This window comes from Lottia gigantea (assembly GCF_000327385.1).
Source record: "Lottia gigantea unplaced genomic scaffold LOTGIsca_36, whole genome shotgun sequence".
Lineage (NCBI taxonomy): Eukaryota > Metazoa > Mollusca > Gastropoda > Lottiidae > Lottia > Lottia gigantea.
In genome coordinates, this window is record NW_008709220.1 from 1,328,938 (window position 1) to 1,353,398 (window position 24,461).

The 24,461-nt window shown below is 35.9% G+C and overlaps 2 protein-coding genes across 2 annotated transcripts in view; one reads left to right on the forward strand and one right to left on the reverse strand.

Moving 5' to 3' along the window:
* Nucleotides 1-734, forward strand: part of LOTGIDRAFT_121348 (hypothetical protein) — a gene marked incomplete at both ends in the record, with an annotated part of 5,838 nt that extends 5,104 nt beyond the window's left edge. Inside the window, 2 exons of the mRNA XM_009058875.1 lie at nucleotides 15-195; nucleotides 266-734. Coding sequence (XP_009057123.1) covers nucleotides 15-195; nucleotides 266-734 — 650 coding nt within the window. The remainder of the gene's footprint in view (nucleotides 1-14; nucleotides 196-265) is intronic.
* Nucleotides 735-7,904: 7,170 nt separating this feature from the next.
* The window catches only part of LOTGIDRAFT_121187 (hypothetical protein), a gene marked incomplete at both ends in the record, with an annotated part of 36,081 nt that continues 19,524 nt past the window's right edge, over nucleotides 7,905-24,461 (reverse strand). The window contains 5 exons of the mRNA XM_009058876.1: nucleotides 7,905-8,818; nucleotides 9,316-9,436; nucleotides 9,773-9,968; nucleotides 11,870-12,113; nucleotides 13,202-13,240. Coding sequence (XP_009057124.1) covers nucleotides 7,905-8,818; nucleotides 9,316-9,436; nucleotides 9,773-9,968; nucleotides 11,870-12,113; nucleotides 13,202-13,240 — 1,514 coding nt within the window. The remainder of the gene's footprint in view (nucleotides 8,819-9,315; nucleotides 9,437-9,772; nucleotides 9,969-11,869; nucleotides 12,114-13,201; nucleotides 13,241-24,461) is intronic.

The following is a 24,461-nucleotide window of genomic DNA, read 5'->3' on the forward strand; positions in this document are numbered from 1 at the left end:
TGTTGAGCTAAGAGCAATGTTTGTAGAGCTAAGAGCAATGCTTGTAGAGCTAAGAGCAATGCTTGTAGAGTTAAGGGCAATGCTTGTAGAGCTAAGAGCAATGCTTGTAGAGCTAAGAGCAATACTTGTAGAGCTAAGACCGATGCTTGTGGAGCTAAGAGCAATGCTTGTAGAGTTAAGGGCAATGCTTGTAGAGTTATGAGCAATGGTTGTAGAGCTAAGAGCAATGCTTGTAGAGCTAAGAGCAATGCTTGTAGAAATAAAGAGCAATGCTTGTAGAGCTTAGAGCATCGCTTGTAGAGCTTAGAGCAATGCTTGTAGAGCTAAGAGCAATGCTTGTAGAGTTAAGAGCAATACTTGTAGAGCTAAGAGCAATACTTGTAGAGTTAAGAGCAATGCTTGTAGAGTTAAGAGCAATACTTGTAGAGCTAAGAGCAATGCTTGTAGAGTTAAGGGCAATGCTTGTAGAGCTAAGAGCAATGCTTGTAGAGCTAAGAGCAATGCTTGTAGAGCTAAGAGCAATACTTGTAGAGCTAAGAGCAATGCTTGTAGAGTTAAGAGCAATACTTGTAGAGCTAAGAGCAATGCTTGTAGAGCTAAGAGCAATGCTTGTAGAGTTAAGAGCAATGCTTGTAGAGCTAAGAAAAATGTTTGTAGAGCTAAGAGCAATGCTTGTAGAGCTAAGAGCAATGCTTGTAGAGCTAAGAGCAATGCTTGTAAACTTTAGTTTATAGTTTGAAGAGCAAAGAGCATAGCTTGAAAAGATTGTATAGCTTAGAGAAATGTTCGTACATCTTAGAGAACTGTTAAGAGAGCTTAAAACAATACTTCTAGAGCTCAAAGCAATGTACAGAGAGCTAAAAGCAATACTTCTAGAACTCAAAACATAGATTATAAAGCTAAAAGCATATCATACAGATCTTAGATCGATGTCCAGAGAGCTAAGAGCAATACTTGTAGAACTAAGAACATTGCTTGTAGAACTAATAACATAGCTTGTAGAGTTAAGAACGTAGCTTGTAGATCTAAGAACGTAGCTTGCAGAGCTATGAGTGTAGCTTGTTGATCTAAGAACATAGCTAGTAGATCTAAGAACGTAGCTTGTAGAGCTAAGAACGTACCTTGTAGATCTAAGAACGTAGCTTGTAGAGCTAAGAACGTACCTTGTAGATCTAAGAACGTAGCTTGTAGAGCTAAGAGTCTAGCTTGTAGAGCTAAGAACGTAACTTGTAGAGCTAAGAACGTTCCTTGTAGATCTAAGAACGTAGCTTGTAGAGCTAAGAGTGTAGCTTGTAGAGCTAAGAACGTAGCCCGTAGAGCTTAGAGTGTAGCTTGTAGAGCTAAGAACATAGCTTGTAGATCTAAGAACATAGCTTGTAGATCTAAGAATGTAGCTTGCAGAGCTAATAATGTAGCTTGTAGATCTAAGAATGTAGCTTGTAGAGCTAAGAATATAGCTTGTAGAGCTAAGAACATAGCTTGTAGAGCTAAGAACGAAACTTGTAGAGCTAAGAATGTAGCTTGTAGAGCTAAGAGCTTATTCGGTAAGTCTAACGGAATAGCTTTTTGGGTTAAATTCAAAGCTTAGTTGGCTAAAATAACTCCTCTGGTGGGTTTTAAGCGTTGCCTTTTAGAACATAATTTTTTAAGTTTATAGAATAAGGAGCTTACAATCAGATCTGTTAAGCAAAAAGCAATGCCCGGAGCTCAGATTTAAGACTAGACCATCAAAATAAAAACAACATCGTAGTGAAAAAAGTTTTAGTTAAAAATGAATTATAAATAACAATAATAAATTCACGGAAAAACAAAACAAATTTCTTCAAAAATTATCTTGAGAATTAACAAAGTTCTGTACAAAAAAGTTTTTTTTTTTTAAGAATCAACTAAAACTAAAAATGTTTGATATTCTTCAAATCGTCTGATTTATTCCATTTAAAAAAACTAGGATTAGCTAAATATTTTTTGCAACATCTAAATACAGTACATAAAATCAAGTTAACACGAACTGTGTCCAATACCTGGGCACTTTTTTGTATCAAGTAAATGCAGCGATTTGATTGGATAGAACGCTACCGAATACAACTTATCATAGTCTTTACAGACTTTCCGTCGAGGTTCTGTTTGACAGTATTCGCTATCGTAAAATCCAATCAAATCATTGTACTTACAAACTTCCGTGATGCAAGGTATAAAACACAGTTTGTTATAGCTTTACATGTATTAAAAACAACATTTCCTTGAGCAACGGTACGATTATTCACATCTAACCGTTTTTTGAACAATCCAATATTCTCGTCATTAGAGACTAATAACCTCCAAACCATATTACGTTTATCCAGTCAGGAATCTCGTAACATTTGGTGTAAAAGGATGGTGATTGCAAATGGCGGCCTCCATTGAATTATCCAGAAATGTTACAGTTTCGCATCAAACCCTTTCGATTATCCATCGATGTGGAACTTGACAGAAAGTTACTAACACGTATACTAAATATTCAAAAAGAATTTACGAGGATTCTAAGTCTTCCGTCCATCTTGAGTAATTTTCAAAGTTTTCAGGTGGGATTTTTCCGTTAATGGCGAAATGAGAGGGGACTTAATTCATTCGTGTAGTCGTACTCGCTTTGCAGAATCATTGATCCACATGTTATTTCATTCCATTGTAAAGATTATAGAAGATATTCTTTTAATTCGTCTTCTGAAAACTATATAATAGCTGTTTGAAAATTGACACTTTATGACAAAAATTCAACCGTGAACTTTAAGACTCAATCATCAGAAAGTAAATTTGTTAGGCTACTAAGATTTTGTGTCTGGTTATTAACCGCAATATTTTGTTTAAAGGAATCTAATTGTTTAGAGAAATAAACTCTCTACCAATCAAAATTAATGACGAGAATATGGGAACGTGAGAGCAACGACTATATGATCATAATCATTTAACGTTACTAAAGGAACATGAAAAAACAATAAACAGAGGCCGTGTGTGCTACAGGCTGTGTATATACGTTGAAGATCCCTCAACAGTTTGAAGTTTATAAAGAGTAGGGTAATGACATTGTTCTAGTATTGCTTTTCAAAAAATAGAATCCTACAGGAATTTAAAAATAAAAATATTAAACATTTAACAAATGACATTGTTTTGTAAAATGGGTTAATGCTTCAAAAATTCCCTCTGGAATGTTTCAAATGTAATATTTTTTGCTAAAGAAATTCATAAAAAAATGATTTCATTGATATCTAAAAATATTGAAACATGTTGTTACTCAGAGTTTCGCGCTATGCGATCTTCAGGCAACTAATCTTTTTTCAGCCCGCGTATCTTCTATTGCTATTTTTATTGATTAGTGTTCGATGTTCCAAACAAAATACACTGCATTTCTAAAGTTATTTGCGTATTGAAATTTGTTAACTAACGTCCTCGATCAGGTACACTAGGTTAGAGGCGAGGGTAAGCCGGAATTACATGGGCACAATGTTTTGTCTAAGTGCTGCCCAAGTGATTTGCCCACTGCCTAGTGTTAAATTTGACTTGGGGACAGCATCCACATAGTCAGGGGTGGGGGAAAACCGGAATAACATGAACACAGTGTTTTGAGTTTTGTATACGTGCTGCCCAACTTTTTGGGCGCCCTTTGGTCAACATTTTAATTTAGTAATGACACTGCATCCACATAGTCAGGGGCGGGGATAAGCTAGAATTGTTCTGTCTACTGTTGCCCAACTGTTTCGGGTTATAATTCAGATTGGTTAAGAGACTGTCATTCTATATCCCTGCGTTTATAAAGTATCGACTGTGCGCCGTTAATATTGATTAATTAATGATATTAAACCTATGGTGGTGATCTGAAGATGGTGTTATAAATCGCTGGTCTGAACAGACGACATGTCCAGTTGTAGACCACGTTGTTGAAGATAGTCTTGAAAATGTGCAACGTCATTCTCTTCGTTTTCTAGAGCTGATAAGGAAAATAGCGATAACTCTTCCGCCGATTTATTTAAACTAGTCCCTGAACTCACTGAACTTTGGCTAAGAACACTACATGAACGTTGACTCGTGTCACTCGGGTAGTGATTCGCGTGACTCGAACGATAGTTCGTGTCACTAGAGTTATGGTTCGTTGGACCCGCGAAATAGTTCGTGTCACCAGGACGACGATGTACGTCACTCGAGTTCACAGACGCGAAATATCGTCTGGCTTTTTCTTTCGTTGGGGAATTTTCTAAACTTTTGATTAAACTATCACGGCTCTCTAGCAAATTGTCATTGCTTTCGGCATAAGCGTTTTTCAACACTAATGGTTCACAAGGCTGGTTTCCGTTGGGTTTTCGTATACTTTGATTTTTGTTGTTGTGTTTTCTATAAGCGTCTGTACAATGACTGGGAGAAACTGAACATTCCAGTGTGTACATGTCTTTAAACTCGTTACTATCGCCTTCAAAAGAGGAACGTCTTTTCATTGGCTTTTCACTTTCATATTCTAAAAGGGGACTAGTTTCTTGCGTACAGTTACTCGATCGCAACTGTTCACAACTTCCGCTTCTACTGCCCCGACCATAATAATTGAGCGGTAACGTGTCCGCCAAATGTCTTGAATCGTACGTTGACGCAGACGTATCGGATGGCGGTGGGTTAGGTGTTATTCTACGACATCGTTTATTTATCGGAGACGTATATGGGGATCTGATGCGTCTCCGACATGTCGGTTCTAAAGTCATGAACACATTATAGTCCGTCTGACATTGAGAATCTTTCACTGTGGTCGACATCCCAACACAAGCTTTTCTAGGGCGTTCACATAAACTAGTTTCTTTCTCCTCGCTCGGAAATTGTTCACAAAATTCTGCAATGTCTTCTTCAACCGACTTCCGGTTCGCAGCCTCGTTTGCAAATCGTCCAGTACGTCTTCCAGCTTCCGGTGTATTCATTTCTGCAATTGCGTACTGTCTTTGATTCGGTGGTAATAAATGATGATTAATAAATGGATTGTCCTCCCCTTCCCGGAAATTCGTTCTGCGCATGACTGTATTTAATTTCTTCTCATCCAAGGATTTATTTTTCCACTTATCTCCCTTTCTTCCGACGTCACTTTTAAAATACCCATCATACCTCATATCCCTGAAAATATAAATAGAAATGTTTAAACGTCACGAGGAGAAACATGATCTATAACTATACAAATCACAAATCACAAAACAAAATCCATAAACTGACAACAACAAACCGAAATGTACTTATCTCATCGTGCATCGTGTCCAAACTCGTGCTGGCACGATATATCGGTGAATCGATATATCGCGATACGACATGCCACGATACGCGTATCCTATCGCGACGTCGTGTATCGATATTTTGCGATACCCTTTATTCCATAAAAAAGTGGGGATTTTTATGAGGTGATTTACTGAAATTTTTAGAAACTGAACAGTGAACGCTAACCACTTCTATCAACTATATTACCAAATATCACAGTTATAAAGTTATGAATTAATATATATATATAGAAATTTGAAGAGAAAATGTGAATTTTTATCACATTATCCGTTATCGCGATACATATCGTATCGTGACATGATTGACGATACCCAGCACTAGTCCAAACCACACCCCAATTCGTCATACTTCCTCGTGGCCGTGGTAATACAAGTAAGGGAAATTACGTATTCATAGCAAAATATACTTATCTCTTCATGTAGGTACAATATGTCAAGTCCAAATTACTTAACCTTAAATCAAAAGGCTAAATCACGAGGAGGAAAACCTGAGTGAACTTTTCCTAACTAAGATAGGCTACTATGTAACCACTTAACTAGTGCACTGGTACTACTGTATAGTCTTATAAAGTCTCGACAATTTAGTAGAAGATATGCTTATCTACAGTTTGTTGTTTATTTTGCTTATACTTCCGTTTTCCATCACCAACCAAAAAAGGACGTTAAGATGTTTACTTGGACCTTTTGACCAGTTTTTGGCGTTTAACATAAAACAGCACGAAACTTTCCGTTAAATCTTTCAGACAAGTTAAGGGACACATTTCTCTACATTTTGATATATAGTTTTGTTAATTTGAGCAATTCTTTTCCAACCTACTAAAAAATGAAACATCCCCTTAAAAAGGCCTAAATTTCACCAATTCTTTTTCGGCCGTGGCTATTCGCACCGCGACGGTACAAAAATGGGCATTAAAAAACATATGGCCATCCCTACCTAACCCTAACAAAGTCACTTAATATCATTCTTGATAATCAAAATGGCACAAGCTTTAAAAATCAAACACTAGCGCGCCTATGGTGTCTTATCTTATCCGCACCGTTGTTAGCAGCCATAGAGAACACGCATGGTGACGGTGCAAATAGCCAGGCAACAATAAACTATTTTCATCAAGGCCAAATCACACGAAGAATAATAATCAATGTTGGGCTTATGGAATAACATAAACTAGAAATACACATTCATACAAACAAAGACTAGAAAATCTTTCTTGGCATTTTTTTCTAACTTAAATGCAATAAATTGTTATAACAATGGGGAGTCCTTTTAATATTTTGAAAAATTGGCAGAAAAGATAAAATAAAATCCATTCTAGTTCAATTATAAATTATTCGATTAAGGAATTTAGACCTCATTTCTAGTAAAAGATGCATGCAACCTAAATACGTTACATTTAAAAGAAAACCAGGAATTTCTCTTGCAGATTTTTAACTGGTACCAATTACATAGTAATCTAGCACCACCAGGGAGCTTGTTATTCCTTTAAATCAAATTAAAACTGAAATATCTGTCCGTGTTCAACCAGCTAGTGAAAAATCTCTTTCACAATTCTTCTGGACGCGACTCAATCTGATTAAAATGAACTTGAAACTTCGCTAAGCAGATTTTAATTTGGATGGCGAAATCTAAACTACTTCTAATTTTATGCTCGGCTGCTTTTTTGGAAAACAAATAAGATTCTGGCGAGTCTGAGAACTTCACAATATCAAGCTTTTTTGTCTTATACCTTGACCGCAATAGCCACCTTTCGTGTATCACGAAAGTTTGCAAATGCAGCGATTTGGTTGGATTGTTAGCCTTAGTGAATACAGCCAATCAGAGTCCTCGAAAGAAAGTCTGTGAACACAAAGCCCTTATGTTTACAGCCTGTGATTGGCTGTATAATGTAATCAAATCGATGCATTCCGTAAAACAAGAAAGATGACTATTGCAGTCAAGATATATCAAGAAGTTCGTAATAGCCTGACATTGTGAAGACTGAGAGCAAATTTTAAGAATTGTCGTCTGGCCAGAGATTTTCTGAAAAAGTTGAAATTGTTTTGTTGATTGTTTCTAAAATTAAAGTAAATACGGTAAACACATTTTCAACTGCATTGAAAAACACAACTGAATGGAAATAAATGAAACTTCACGGCATCTGTTTCAAAACTTTATACAATCGCGGAGGTTATTATAAAAATTTGTTTTTATGAACCCAGACCGTACAGCCATTAACTGAAAAATAAATACAAATTCTGCAATTTCAAAAGAAATTATTACGAAAACCTTATTATCCTATCTCACCTGTAGTCCTAACCTGAAATTGGGATATATTCGTGGTCAAAAGCAATACCCAATTAACCACAGAAGAATAGTTAACTTCTGTTTGGGTCAGCTTAATGCTTGGGATTTGATGGAAATCCTTAAAAGGGATTGTAAAGAGAATTTCTAAACTTTTAATGAACACAGGGAACACTGATATCAACAATTTGCACCATTCCAATTTTCAATCAGAAATCTGTGGTTCTCGCAATTCCACTAAAACTAAGCATTTTAGTACGTTTTATAAATCGATGCCATCAGTGTCTCCGATACTCATACAAAGTTTAGAAACGTCTTTACTAGTCCTGAAAATAGATATAGACGTATACTTACTTATATTCCATACTATCTGCTGATGGCATTGACTTGGATCCGATATGGCATCGAACATCTTTAGACGTGGTGAAAGCACCTCTGGTGTTTTTCTCCGGGGCCCAGATTATGATGTACACCTTAGGAAAGAATAATAATACTAAGGCCACCATCGCACTTAACGTGATGGAAATACACATCGTTATAACTCGGCTCTCACCGCCAAAATAAATCGGAAAAAATCCAGACCAGATCACACAAGTTGTGTACATTGTGAACCCTATAAATTTCGCTTCGTTGAAGTTTTCTGGTAAATTCCTGGTTTTTATGGCATAAAGTGTACACATTATGATTAAAACTAGGTCAAAGCCTAAGGGTACGATCACACCACGAGGAGTTGTATGACACACTAATCGAACGCGCTTTACTACGGAATAATCGAGTTTAGAATCGGCGGGTTCGATTATTAACATGACAGTAATAATGGCGCTTTCTACGCCAATTATAATCCCTGTAATCACAACCTGTGCCGAGGCCGACATAAATCTCGGTTTTTTAGTCATAATTTTCTTGCTGCCTTCGAGTATTCGAGCTATTCGGTTAGTTTTGGTCACTAAAGCTCCGTACATCAAGGAGAAAGCTAATCCCGGCAAGATTCTGGATAAATAACAAGTCACAATCGACGGCTTTGCCACAATCACGAAATTCGAGCAACAAGCCACAATTATTCCAAATAATATAATGTAACTAAGTTCTCTGGTCGACGCCTTCACGACCGGTGTATTATTATGGCGGATGAACACACTGGCGATCCATACTGTTAGTAATATTCCTACGCAGGCTATCGTCATGGCAACAATAGCCCCAGAATCGTCCCAACTGGTAAACTCTATTGGAATCTCTTCACATGCTGAAAAAATTATAAAAGTTACTATAACAGAACCTTTTGTTTATGACACAAATCTAAAAACTTCTGGATATCCCAAAACTCTTGGAATCTAAGGCTTCTTGCTAACAAGATTAGTAACGTCAAACTAATACATGATTACTAGCATAATATGACTTATAACGTTATTCCAAAAATTAACAGAATTGATGTGCTGTTTCGCTCCCAGCTGTACTGCACAAGATTTTGCTTAAGAATTTGCCAGAACAGTCGCATAAGCCTACTTCTTTTTCCAAACGAAGGGTGGGGAGTGGGGGGTGGGGGGCTTAACGTACAATGCAGCCTGGGTCAGACATGGCCCCACTTTATTGTTCCATATGAACCAGGGGAAACATCGAAAGTATCTCGACATATGTGGGCTTGAAAAACGAGTTCAGTTTATCCATTATAAATATTCCAGAGTCCAACTAACCGAGCCAATGTGGTCCAGAAGAGAACGAAAATAGAAATATCCCCTTATAAGTATTCACGAGTTACAATACCTGATAAATTATGATTTGGCCACAAGCCGGCAGCACAAGCTTGACACGTGGTTTCATCTACAACTGTTTCATTCTCTTTACATGGTATACACGCCCAGCAACATGTTACCCCTTTAACATCCTGTAATATAACAGAGGGGGTGAGGGTCGTGATTATAATGAGGTCGGAAATTTGTACAGCCTATGGTATAGGGACTATGGACTTTTAGAGGAAGTTTGATAAATGACATCAGGGGTCAAGGTTTCTGAGCCTACAGTTTTACTTCTGATTTTTATTATTTTGGATTGGATAGCATAAATTATGACAACTTTTGATGTATTCGGCAAAATTCACCAGAACATGATTCAGAGCGGTGTCTGGATGTTAAGATTAGTCATCAGCAGGAAAAAAAACACGAAACGAAATATCAAGATCCATTTTAAGAAAATTGGTCCATCACTTAGTACAGAATCTTACCTTAACGTGTCCTTTAGGGCAGGGTCTGGAACAGATGGATTCCGGTGTTAATGAGGAACTTCCTTTGATGCTGGGCCAGTGGATCAGAGGCTCGTTCATCTTCAGTACCCCTGTCTTCCACGTTCCTATAGTAACATAGCTGTAAGTTGTATTGCCGTCTGGTAGTAGGACAGGTTGATAGTTGATAAACTCATATCTTAAATAGAAATTATATGAAATCGCATCCGTTTGGGCTTGAAAGTTAAAATTATAATCCGTCTTACGTCTTGAGTTATGGCCCCTTGGCTGGGGTCTACTGAATATACAGTAAATAAATTCGGACAACATGAAATCAATAACCTCTTATCTTATATAGAAGTTAAACGAAAGATTTTTTTGTAATCGTAGTGAATAAGTAATGATGGTAGAGCAGTTTTAAATCTTGAATTACTTTCCTTTGGATCGCTCAAGGTTACGTTACACGGGGGCAGTAAATGATGGATTGTGCTAGCGCAACTCTTGTAATTACGCAGCCCTAGAATGAAATATATTAAAGGGATAATATATGACCACCCCCACCCCCCAATCCTCCTCCATCTATCCTAACGCAATAGAAAAAGATGAAAGCCTTTGGTATCATATGTTGTCCCGAAGTAATCAAACACTGCTCTATTTATTATAACTCGAGTTTACATAGCAAACACTGTCCTAGTGATTATAACCAATGAGTGTCGGTTGTCAGGAAGCAGCCGACATGTTGAATGACTGCAGAACCATGTCTTGCGAGGAAACCAGACGTCATCATGATCAATTACAGAACGGAAGTCGTCTGTTCGTTCCCGCCACTTTCTTGTCTGTATTATTCACCATATTGATTTAATAGATGAATGAATTTACCGATTTTAGTGAAATTCAAACAAAATGCCATTAAATTCGCACGTCAGCCAGTTCGATTGATTCAGGCATACTTTAAAGTATGAAGTATTTCAACTGAATGAAAATCTCTGAATATCACAACAACTAAATTTGTCAGGACATTCTAAGCTACAAATTAACATCAGATTTAATAATTTTTGAAATTTGGGTGACTCATTTTGCTATGCGGGTCACATATCTGCTCTTAGCGTCGGGTTGATTTTTCGTACTATAACAGCACAGCAATCAGATTGTTATGTTCAGATACCGACGGGCGTCCTTTTATTTCTGTGTCCATTAACTGTTACGGGATTTCGTGTTCTCTTCATTCGGGTTGAGATGTTTTTCGTACTGTGACAGTCCAGTGTTCACATTGATATATTTCCAATCCTGTCCGTATCCTTTCATAACCGCCGGTTTACCGGTACCATGACAATAAGAGCCTGTTTTTGACAGATCCAGATTAGTTCCTGGCAGTTTTTAATTGAACAATTCAAATTCGATATGATCGAGATGGCAACGTGTCAACTTCGCTGTAGTTTTGGAGACAGTGTGTAATTCAGGAGTATGTCACTTATAGCGAGTACTTGCACTATTCGGCTTGGACTGGTCATTGTGATAATGACGTCTAAATCAGGAAATTTTTGTGAAATTACAATGATCGAACGAAGCAGAGGTATTGTCAAAATCTGATATTTCAAGTTAACCCCATTCAATAGACGTCTCATGAGTATTTTGTATCCAGATTTTGTCGACAGCACAGGCATATAATCTGGATTCATAGTCATTAAGAAGTTTGTCAGAGTCCAGGTCGGAGTAAGGGCTGATAAGGAAAATGAGTCGAATCGCTCTGCCTGGACAATTAATAGAAATGTGCTAGAGACTGGACGTGAAAGATTCTTCTACATTTGGTGATAAAAAAAGAGTAGGCTTATGCCACTGTCCTGGCAAAATTTCCTTCATTGTACAATGCACGGCGTTGTCCTTTTTCATCATAGTTAGCCATAAGCCCAAATGGAATAAACAACCATTTTATATCGTAGGTCGACATTAACAAAAATAGCCGTTGACTCTTCCCTCATTGTACAATGTATGGCGTTGTCCGTTTTCTTTAGCCCATTATTAGTCGTAGATAGGTCGGACGTAAAACCTCATTTCCTGTGTAATTTAAAATTTAGAACTGAATGAGGTGCTTATTCTTACCTTCCTGGTGGGTCACCGTTATCATCAAAATGTACATCCTCACCACTGTAACTATTGAAGGTGACATTGAGAAGATATTTCAGGTAAATACTTCCATTAATAGGTTTCATAGCATCACACAATCCCGGCACGCCTCCACACACGTCACGATGCATGTTATGAAGCGCATACGCCATGGTGTAGACTGCATTCTCTACAAACCCCAACTTAGAATCTTGTTTTGTGTCGGCTAGTGTTTGTTCACCTGGAAGTAAAAACAATTGTTAAATTATTAATTATGAATTTTTTACCGTTGTTTTCCTTACTCTCTGTTTGCTGCCGGTATGAGCATGTGAAACGTTGAGTTAATAAATGTTAGAAATAGTATATCTATATATCTAGTGATTCTATATAATATTTGATAACACTGTCTGTTTGAACATGTGAAACGTTGAGTTAATAAATGTTAGAAATAGTATATCTATATATCTAGTGATTCTATATAATATTTGATAACACTATCTGTATGAACATGTGAAACGTTGAGTTAATAAATGTTAGAAATAGTATATCTATATATCTAGTGATTCTATATAATATTTGATAACACTATCTGTATGAACATGTGAAACGTTGAGTTAATAAATGTTAGAAATAGTATATCTATATATCTAGTGATTCTATATAATATTTGATAACACTATCTGTATGAACATGTGAAACGTTGAGTTAATAAATGTTAGAAATAGTATATCCATAATTTTGTGATTCTTTATGAATTCTAGGTTGTAACATTGAAATACCATGAAAGTACAGGCAAAGGCATCAACTGAAAATGCAAGGGTTTAAATAGTCATTTAACTTAGAATGCTCTTTTTGTATTAGTTGGACTACTGATAGGACACTCTTTTTAAAACAATACCTACTCTATAAAACATTTCATTTAGTAATGTGCCCTCACACCACAGAGTGATAGGGATTACCAGTTGCGTATTGTTGCGAATAATGAAAGTAGTCACGAGTTTCGAACGCAACTCACAACTCAATTACATGATAGCTGCATTCGAAATTATTAATGCTTTTATTATTTGCAACCATACTATAATACGTCACGGTGCTATTTGAATTTTTATGGTGAAAGGTGTTTACAAGCGAAAATCAGAAATTAGATTCTTCTGAAAGACTTATTTTCGTAAATATAAAAACATTTCTACAAGAATTCTTGCAATTTTCATCAATGTTTTCGACACTTCACTAAATCCAACCAGTGAGTAAAAAACGATAAAAGTGTCTTAGAGGTATAGTATGGTGGCTAATACAAGGCAATTAAAGATCTATTTAGTTCCTAGATACGGTGACTGATTGTCACTGATTGTCTTTTATTGACCGTTTCTTTCCCTGTTTACAGGCAGAGTCAAAACACGTTCAGAGACCTCAAATCTCACTCATTTGAGTGAAAACTGTTGCCAAACTGTAAGAGACAGAAAATTGACGTTGTGTCAAGCAATCTGCTAGCCAGTAGGACACGATAGTTTGGTATACTCTAGTCTCATTCTAACAACAGAAAACTGTCATTGTACCAAACAATCTACTAGCTAGTTAGACACGATAGTTTGGTATGTTCTAGTCTTATTCTGATCACAGAAAACTATCATTGTACTAAGCAATCTACTAGCTAGTTAGACATGATAGTGTGGTTTGCTCTAGTCCCATTATAACCACAGAAAACTGTCATTGTACCAAGCAATCTGTTAGCTAGTTAGACACGATAGTTTGGTATACTCTAGTCTCATTCTAACAACAGAAAACTGTCATTGTACCAAACAATCTACTAGCTAGTTAGACACGATAGTGTGGTTTGCTCTAGTCCCATTATAACCACAGAAAACTGTCATTGTACCAAGCAATCTGTTAGCTAGTTAGACACGATAGTTTGGTATGTTCTAGTCTCATTCTGACAACAGAAAACTGTCATTGTACCTAACAATCTACTAGCTAGTTAGACACGATAGTTTGGTATGTTCTAGTCTCATTCTGACAACAGGAAACTGTTATTGTACCAAACAATCTACTAGCTAGTTAGACACGATAGTTGGGTATGCTCTAGTCTCATTCTGATCACAGAAAACTGTCATTGTACCAAACAATCTACTAGCTAGTTAGATACGATAGTTTGGGATGTTCTAGTCTCATTCTAACTACAGAAAACTGTCATTGTACCAAAAATCTGCTAGCTAGATGGACACAGATATTGCCGTTGCACGAAGCAATCTGCTAGCTAGATGGATACAGAAATGGTCGTTGCACCAAGCTATCTGCTAGCTTGACGGACACAGAAATTGCCGTTGCACCAAGCAATCTGCTAGCTAGAATGTTCTAGTCTCATTCTGACAACAGAAGACTTCAATGACAAATTGCTACATCTAGATCTATTGCAGCTGATATGTGGTGAGATAAGGCTTTATCCAAATTGTGTCGATAATTTAGTGTGCATTCGACATTTACATTTTTAAACTTCACAACAGTTAACTACTGCATCTTAAAATCTTAAATTCCATGCGTCAGATCGATCTATTAATGTCACAACTTTCAAGAGTATGTCGACATTAACAATAATAGCCGATGACCTTTGTCGACCTGGACACAATAAACTATAATACCGTCGGTAACAAAGGGAGCTGTCAGGGGCAGGTGTGAGGCAACCCTGGGAAGATGGAAATTAAATTAATTGGTCAGACAGTTTTCATCCATCTACGTGCATTGCTCTAGAGAAGCACATTTAAACTTTGAGATTGATTAGCTTTTAGCTTTTAGCTCCGTGGCCTAAACTTGATTGAAGCAGTGGATCAACTACCAACAGGCTGTGCACGTTAAAGATCCCTCGATAGTTGGAAACCGAAACCGAAAGAGCAGGATAAGACCGCTGTCCTGGAAAAATGCAAATTGTAAATTGTTGCCTAGATAGATGACAAGTTCACGTCCGACCAACTTATGAAGGCAGTCATGTACAAGACAATTCCGTGCCTTGATGAATAGGACATTGGTCTGATTTTATAGCATCATCATGTATTCCACACGAACATCGCCTCTAGGCTCTTAATTACCGCCATTAACCTCTTAATTATCCACATTTACCGCGTGAAATTAGACCTTGTCTAAAACCATGACGTAATTTCCGGTTAATTCAGTTTTCTATTAACTTTCCCGCCATTAAAGCTTCATTGATAAACTATAATGAAAGCGAGGTTAAGACTATAAAATGACCATATATAGAATTATTACGTCTGGACAATAAACACTACCATTTTACAGCCGTCTGGGTGATCGTTAGGTGAGTAATGGCGCCATGAAGAAGGTGTAAAATGGCTAACAGAATTGACTGGTAAATGATATTTTTTACGAGAGCTGTCAGATTGAGTTTATTGTCGGTTGACATTAGCTTTCAATCAAACTCCTGGCTTTGGATTCACAAGTACATAAAGGTGCTTATTGGGGTGGGGCCCCCTATGGCAACAGTGGCGTTTCCATGAATCATCAAGTGGAAAGTCCGATAGAGGCCGTAGAATTGTCAATGTGGACCTACTGCCCAAGCATTTAAGAACTCAATGATAAGAGACATAAACCTTCTCTCACATCCACATCCGCAGAAACGCAACTATATGACACCCAAGGTTCTATGGGGTTCTGATGAGATTGCTTGTTGCACTTAAAGGCATGTTCTAAATGACCTTTCAACCCCTGGGTCAGATTGTCCTGAATCCGTTCAATGAATTAGACACGTGTCTTTTGAACCCATTCTACTCAGATAATCTAACTTTCAGTAATTAACTCTAATTGGTTGCTATTATTCCGCCATCTTGATTCCAGTGACGGAGCCACAGGAGGGACAGGGGGACAGCCCCAAATGCAAGTTTTTCGGGCATAACTCTCATAACTAAGAAATTTGGGTAACCTAAGATATCCCCCCCCCCCCCCTTTCGGACGTCAACCTGGCTCCGACATCTTGATTCAAATGCTTTCCAGTCATCGTTGAGCTTTCTAATCAATTGCAAATAGGCCAGGGTGGAAATGGTGCGGCGGTCAATCCTTAAACTGGTTACATTAGATTTCAGTATCACTCTTTGACTAGCAGAAACAGGGACATCGTAACTTCGCGGATAAAGCTTTGTTTCATCGCTAATTGCACATTCACAAAATGTTTACGAATGATTCTGTTTTACAGAGCTCATTGACAGTCTAATTCAAATTAAACAAACTTTCGTTCCATTTATTTTATTAGCTTTATTATTATTTAACATAGCCACTTCAGTTAAATAAAAGCTTCAAAAACGGAACAAAAGTTAGGTATAATTTTAATTAGACAGATATCCTTGGAAACATGGTACATGTGTATTAATTGTCCCTAAGATTCGTTATTTCTATTCAATTGAAGAAGTTGATGAACTCTATTCATGATCACAGTTTATTCAAATACCCAAATCAAGCAATAAAATTGTTTATAAAAGAGTACGGAGAACTCAAACTCTGTGAAAGGTTCCATAATCTGTTGTTGAATTGGATTTGGTTGGGAATCTGTCATATTGGCGAAAGATACCTTAAAACACAAAACAATCTCAGAAATTGTTTGCAGAACGTAGAGAACTCAAACTTCGACAATACTCGGTTCAATATTGAAGCTTTTTCAAAAACATCATAAAATAAGTCTGAAATTATTTTACAAAAGTGTACAGAGAAAGCAAAGTTTGTAAAATATTCTCGATTGTTTATTGTTGTATTGGAGAAGGTTGCGAACCGTCTGGTTAATGAAGTCTATTTTCTCCTCAACCAATTTTTAATCAAGACTGAATGACAAATCTAATTAACCCGAATATCCAGACTGATTCAATTAAGTACCACTTATTGGGTTGGTCGGATTTCTTGTGTACAGTTTTATTCACAATGGTTACTGAGTTCAAAACCCTTCAGTAAGTCCCAAGTCATCTTTACCAATGTCACCGTTTGCGTTTTCAGGAACTGGAGCTGTAGTTATTGGTAGATGGCAAGTTAACGTCTGCTTCCAGCTGACTGATATTACAGACTAGGTAGTTGTTGGCAGATGGCAAGTTAACGTCTGCTTCCAGCTAACTGATATTACAGACAAGGTAGTTGTTGGTAGATGGCAAGTTAACGTCTGCTTCCAGCTAACTGATATTACAGACAAGGCAGTTGTTGGTAGATGGCAAGTTAACGTCTGCTTCCAGCTGACTGATATTACAGACTAGGTAGTTGTTGGCAGATGGCAAGTTAACGTCTGCTTCCAGCTAACTGATATTACAGACAAGGTAGTTGTTGGTAGATGGCAAGTCAACGTCTGCTTCCAGCTAACTGATATTACAGACTAGGTAGTTGTTGGTAGATGACAGGTTAACGTCCACTTCCAGTCAACTGATATTACAGACTATGTAGTTGTTGGTAGATGACAAGTTAACGTTCGCTTCCAGCAGATACTGATATCACAGACTATGTAGTTGTTGGTAGATGGCAAGTTAACGTTCGCTTCCAGCTAACTGATATCACAGACTAGGTAGTTGTTGGCAGATGGCAAGTTAACTTCAAGTTGGCGAATTTTAAGATCTGGTCGGGTAGAATGACATAGGGGTGTGAAACTCGGCTTTCAATATGGTGTGGCGTGAATTCTAAGTGAACTCAACTGGGGTTCAATTTAAATGGGAGAGAAATTGACACTATGAATTAACATGTGAATTGGCTTCTAGAATAAGAACTATGGCAAATTCGTCTCTCCCATTGTCATGTTTCTGAACCTGAGTAACACCAAATTAATAATGATTTAATAAGATATGAATTGACCTCATTGATTGGTTAATATGAACTAGTAAATAATTATTAACCAATCAGAGAAGTCGTTATATTAATCTGATTACAGTCTGGTGGAGAGGAAAGATAAAATGAAAGTAGTAATAAACAAGCGTCATATCTAACGATTAAATTGATTGGTTGTAATAAAATAAGAATTATGGGCCAATCGATACGATTGGTTAGTTGATATGATTTAAGCCAATCAGAATGTAGGTTAACTGTCTAGTTTATGAGCTGATTTCTGTTTAAATTGAGATTTAAGTTCACGACTCGCCCGTAAGGAAACCAACATTAAATACGATAGAGAAATTGGTTGGCCAAGGGAATATTAGGTTGTGTGATTTTATGTTCGCCAGATTTAAATATTAATTTTGTTTTCTTTGATAAGTGAACCAAATGCTCCCCAGTCTTTGCGAACACTTTCTGTTCCCGAGCGCCCTTTCATCATTTACCATTTACCTTATTCTTCAACAATATGAACTAGTTATTGACCAAATAGAAAAATTTAAATCATCTTAAAGGGACATTCCGCTTTTTAGAAGGTCGAAAATATTTTTTGCTAACATTTGTGAAAACTATACACCAAAATCTAGAGAAATATGCCCTTTAACGTATTTGAAAGTTTTAACTAAAAAAAACAGCCGTTAATTTTTAAACGCAAGGTCTAAGTTCGTTATCCTTTTTGGAAGCTGTTTAAAAACTACTGTACGGATTTGAGTAAAATAAACGCCTAATTATAGAGAAATATGTCTTCTACGTTTTCTGAAGATTTCATCTAAAAATATCAAGTCATTATAAAGCCAAACACCAAAAGTAGGGTAAATTGTTTAATTACAAATTTTAAAACAAATTCAGTTTGATGAAGAAGATACATAGATATAAATAGCATACGTAAGAATCAGGTATAATTTACGCCAAGAGAGTACTAGAACCAAGTCGAAACCTTTACACCCATCGTCCATTGAGAGAAGAATATACCTTCGGACTTTTAGACCCGAGTTCCCTTATTAGTGATGCAGGTCGAAGGTGAAATAACAAGTTGTTTTGATTGCGACGATAAGATGTTTGTACACCCTATGGTTGGAGATCGAAAAAGAAAAGGCCAATGCCACTGTCTTTGCAAAATTTCCCTCATTGTAATCTGCAAGACGTGGCCCGTCTTCATTACTTCAAACATGTGCAGAAAAGTAGGACGTAAAACTTCATTTCAATCCATTTCCAACAGAAGTCCGGAATCATCGGAATCTTTTGACCCATCTACTATTGCCTTGCCACTAGCCCGGGTTATCGGCTTCAGAACGAGTCAAGATTGACCTTCAATGACAGAAAGATGTCGAAGATGTTAAAAGTGAGAATTTCATGATGATATTTTCATTCACACCGATCTGACACGAAATGAGAAAATAATCCACTTTCACAGAATTTATCAACGCGGAAGGAAAACAAATTTTCTTCTAACCTAATTACTGTCTCTATTTATCATAAACACTGTATCTAATCAAATCAACGTAATGGCGTGTCTATTTTCTAGCCCGAGGTGATCACTATTTCATTAAATGTACAGAGTGTTATTTCTTTTTAAATATTAGTTATTATTACCACTATGATGGACAAGGCTTGGTATTGAATGTAAAGTAGGTCAAATGTTCTTGTGCTCATGCTGGATTGCTGGTTCATCAATGATATAAACACAAATAGTTCACTTTATTTATCAGAAGAGACTCTTAATTTAAGATATGTAAAAGTTAGATCATATTAAGAAAGATTTTCGTGCTTAAGAAGTTGACGGAGGGAGCGATGGAAAAATTCTACTAAATTTGACCAAACTTACTTAGAACGTAACGCTAGCTGTCAGTCAAAATGTCATGTGACGGGAATTTCTTAACGAATAAGTATTCATTTAATAGAAAATATGACGAATTCTGACTGGATGAACAAGTGGTTCAGGTTCTTATTATACAAAATAAGAAAAGAATTACATACCGACAAACTGGTAGATTTAGAGTATACAATAGGTCAAACGTACTGTACACTAGTAGGCAGTGGTGGCACCAACCTCCCGAGACTGGGGGTACAAATAGGGGGTACAAATAGGGGGTGATAACTGTCGAGGCTGAATTCAAGTTCTGAGTACTCCGTGGAGGCGTCATAATCACAAGCCTCCCATTGAGCATCTGAGAAGGTTCTTCCAAGAAAATTAAAAAAAAATTGAATTGATTTGGTGCATTAGGACATATATTTAGGGGCATAAACGTATAAAAATCATATTTTTTAAATTTATTCAGAAATAAGGTAGAGGAACAATTGGGGTGCAAACTATTTTTCTATGGTGGCAAATGTCCCCCTGTAGACCCACTACAGATGAACATCGAGATATTCGCTTCAGGTTTCTCTGCAGGTCACTACACTTACCATGCATGATCTGACAATATTCTTCTTTAACATGTGTTCTCCAATCAAATACAAAACAGAAAGAAGGCAGACAATTCCAGTCAATATTCATCAATGAATATCTTCATACAAAGTTAAGGAAATCTTTCATTGAACAGACTATTTGATTGGATGAATATTAGCTGATCTAGAACAGGTCTGGAGATACATAACAATTTGGTCTGATCACGGATGGCAAGCTGAATCACCTGCAGGAAAACTACAAAACGAAACGTCAAGATTTGCAATTAAACCAGATTGAGAAATCGTGAGGCTATTGTGGGATTTCCCATTCCAAATTCCATCATAGTTAGGGCACCATCTCCTCACTCCCACCATCCACATCCCCACCCCCGTCATTCAATTCGCTACCAAGCTCCCTCTCTTCGGTAATCACCTGAGAGAATAAACTGGCCGCCAAATCAATCTAATAAAAACCTGATGAAAACTATTTAAGGAAAGAAATCAAGACGAGAAGGTTTGTTGTAAGAAAGAACAATCTATAATCAAGTCTCTATGGTGGTGAGAACCTTGTTATTAACAAACTTTACATTAAACAACATCAGATCGTAATGAATAGGTGGAAAACATTCTAGTTGCGTGTCTCACGTACAGACAATACAGAATATATATAGGAAAGGGAGAGTGGTAGCGCCAGATTCATGGGACCAGGAGTGCAAATAGGTGGCACACTGACTTAATGGAGGGGGGGGGGGGATTCCAAATGCTAAAGCACATGGGCGCAAGCCTATCACGGAAGTTTTCCCGTACACTGACTTAAAAGGGAAAGGGGAGGAGACGGAGGCGTTCTTAGATGTAAGTCTGTCATGGAGGGTCTGAAGAAGTTGTTCTAAAGTAAGACTTGGCAAATTAAATTGATTTCGTACAAAAAGTAAATAAATTAAATTTTGCGACTTTGGAAATTTTGACACTTTTAACATAAATATTTACATAAATATTTCGTGGAATCTTTACTTGTTGGCCGCTAGTTGATTTGTTATATAGGTTCGAATCTCGTTACGTCAACATTTCAGAATCCTTAATATTATACAGGATTACAGTGTCATATGTATATATATATATATATATACATATATTTGTTTTATCAAATTCTTGAAATATTTAGACCTCGATTCTTAGAATATATATATAGATAGAAATAATAAAACAGAACCTAAAAAACAAGTAGATAAATCATTTACATGTAATATATATAGCTCTATATAGCTCTATATAACTCTAACGGCAACCAGGACTGTTTCGGCCTTCTGGGTCTCATCAGTGCAGTGTCGATACTGGAGTTGAGGTTTGGCTATATAGTCGCCTCAAATGACCCCGCATATGTGGTATCTTCGTACCATGTCAGAGTGCTCGAACTTGTAAACTAGTGAGCTACGCATAAACGCTATAGCTCTATGTAGGTCTATATAACTTTATTTTCTGAAGAACACTTCACTTAAATCATTTAGTGATATGAAATTTATTTGGAAAAAAAGTGTAACATGTTTATGGCCTTATTTTCTTCACTCAAACTCAAATAGAAAGTATTAAATCTTTATAACTTTATTTTCATAATGTTATTACATTCAAACTAGAAATCAAATAGGATGTATGGAATTTATTTCATATAGAAAATATAAAATATTCCTAATCATTGCAGATAAATCATTTTAAATAGAATTCTAATAACACTGATTAAAGTCAGAAATCGAGTCTTGGAGTCCGAGATAGGAATAATTCCTGCTATTAACTTCCAGGAACACGATTCCATCCTCCTCCCTCTCTTTACAATTATTGTTGATTTTAGATTTTTTATGATTCAGAATCTGCATTTAAAATATTCTGATCAATTTCAATCATTTATTGGGTTAATCAAAAGTGGTCTGTTGTCGAGAGAAATTACAAGCGACATTATATCACGTTGGGGGAGTTTTACGTCCAGCTATTTGAAACACACACTGTAATGAAGATGCAGTCAACAAACTAACTAGTTGCTGAGATTTTTTTCCCATTTGATTGGACAAATTCTAGAAAACTTAACCTAAGATGATTTTAAATTTTCCAGTCATCTGATTGGTCAATCATTAAAATTAATTTTTAATTTTGTTTTATTATCCAATCAGATTACTGTATTTCTTAAAATCTGGATTTTATCTTATTTCAGTTTTCGAGGTAAAGTCCGAGATATACATTACCGCTATACAGAATGCAGTGTGGCGATCGCAGACGTCGAAAAAATTGTTAGAAAGGGTTTTTATACATGTATATTCTTCAGCTCCTAATCCTGAGGGTAGGTTCAATGTCGACATTGAACACCACAACCCCTTAGAGTGAACCATACATGATTATCATAAACCTACTCGAAATTACAATATGTATGGAATTCACCAACAGGCCCAACTTACTATTCCGATTCACAGTAGTGCTACATCACTCTGTCATTATCTTAATAGGTAATTTAAGCTGGGGCAAGCCAATTACGATTTTTTTAAAGCAGGAAAAAAATGTCATCAACGGGCCGCGAGATAGTTTTTATCTGGTTATAAAAAAGATGATTTTATTGAGGAAATGATGAGATCAATAGTTGTTTATGAGAATCTCTAATCAGAAAAAACAGCTTGAACATGGACTGAATTGGCCTGATCAAAAACTAAAATATACGATCAGGACTTGTTGACCAGACGTTTGTCCTTTTACAAAAAAAAAACCTTTCCTCCATTTAGAAATCTATGATACACAAGATATAGCTAGTCATGGAGTGATGATGGCGTGTAGGCGTTAGTAACGTCAACAAATATATCTTGAACTGCCAGTAACGTCATAAAAATCGAGTTAGCTACTAACGTCACAAATCTCGACATGGACCAAAGGCGTTACTGACGTCACAAATCTCGACATGGGCCAAAGGCGTTACCGACGTCACAAATCTAAACTTGATTTGTAGGCGTCGATGACGTCACAATTTTGAGTACGTGATGATCCAGATAATGACGTCATAAACCTAGAGATTACAATGTAAGTAATTAATGTCATGTAAGTGTAAGGAATAAGATACGTCAGGCATTTGACAATGTTTAACACCCTTAATACAAATGTAAAATAAAAAGTTTGAGAGGGTTTAGGGTTTGTAAATTTGACCGATCCCATCCCCTCCATTCCCCTAAAAAGAAAACCCCTATTGTTTTTGTTTACCCTGCCTCCAGACCTACCTTTCTTACATACATGGAGACTATAATATTGATATGATAATATTTATAAAGGTTAATAGTAATGTAATAACAGTAAATAATAAAGTAAAACTGTTTGACGGTCTATTTCAATATTTATTTAAAATGATGGAAATAATAGTTATAGATTATAGATTATAAAATCATTTAGATTGATATTATTTATATTTATAAAGACAGGGTGATATCTGGTAATTTATCATATAGTGTTTATCTCCTGTATAGCCAATAGGCAGAAGTACGCATATTCTTTTTATATGAGGCTAGGGCTGACATTGGCTATGGTTATAAAATAAGGGCGACGTGTAACTACTTTAATCTAAGTTACAGCTACTTTGTATTGTCAAACTACGAGAGTTGATGGAATCCAGCTATATAAATAAATATAAAACAGCTCTTCATATTCCGAAGATTATTTATTTACGGAAATTTTCCGGGAGGGAGGTATATTTATTGTATATTTATTGTATATTTATTGTATATTTATTGTATATTTATTGTATATTTATTGTATATTTATTGTATATTTATTGTATATCTATTGTATATCTATTGTATATTTATTGTATATTTATTGTATATTTATTGTATTTTTATTGTATATTTATTGTATATTTATTGTATATTTATTGTATATCTATTGTATATCTATTGTATATCTATTGTATATTCATTGTATATTTATTGTATATCTATTGTATATTTTTTGTATATTTATTGTATATCTATTGTATATTTTTTGTATATTTATTGTATATCTATTGTATATCTATTGTATATTCATTGTATATTTATTGTATATTTTTTGTATATTTATTGTATATTTTTTGTATATTTATTGTATATCTATTGTATATTTATTGTATATTTATTGTATATCTATTGTATATTTTTTGTATATTTTTTGTATATCTATTGTATATCTATTGTATATTCATTGTATATTTATTGTATATCTATTGTATATTTATTGTATATTTATTGTATATTTTTTGTATATTTATCGTATATCTATTGTATATTTATTGTATATTTTTTGTATATTTATTGTATATGTATTGTATATCTATTGTATATTTATTGTACATTTATTGTATATT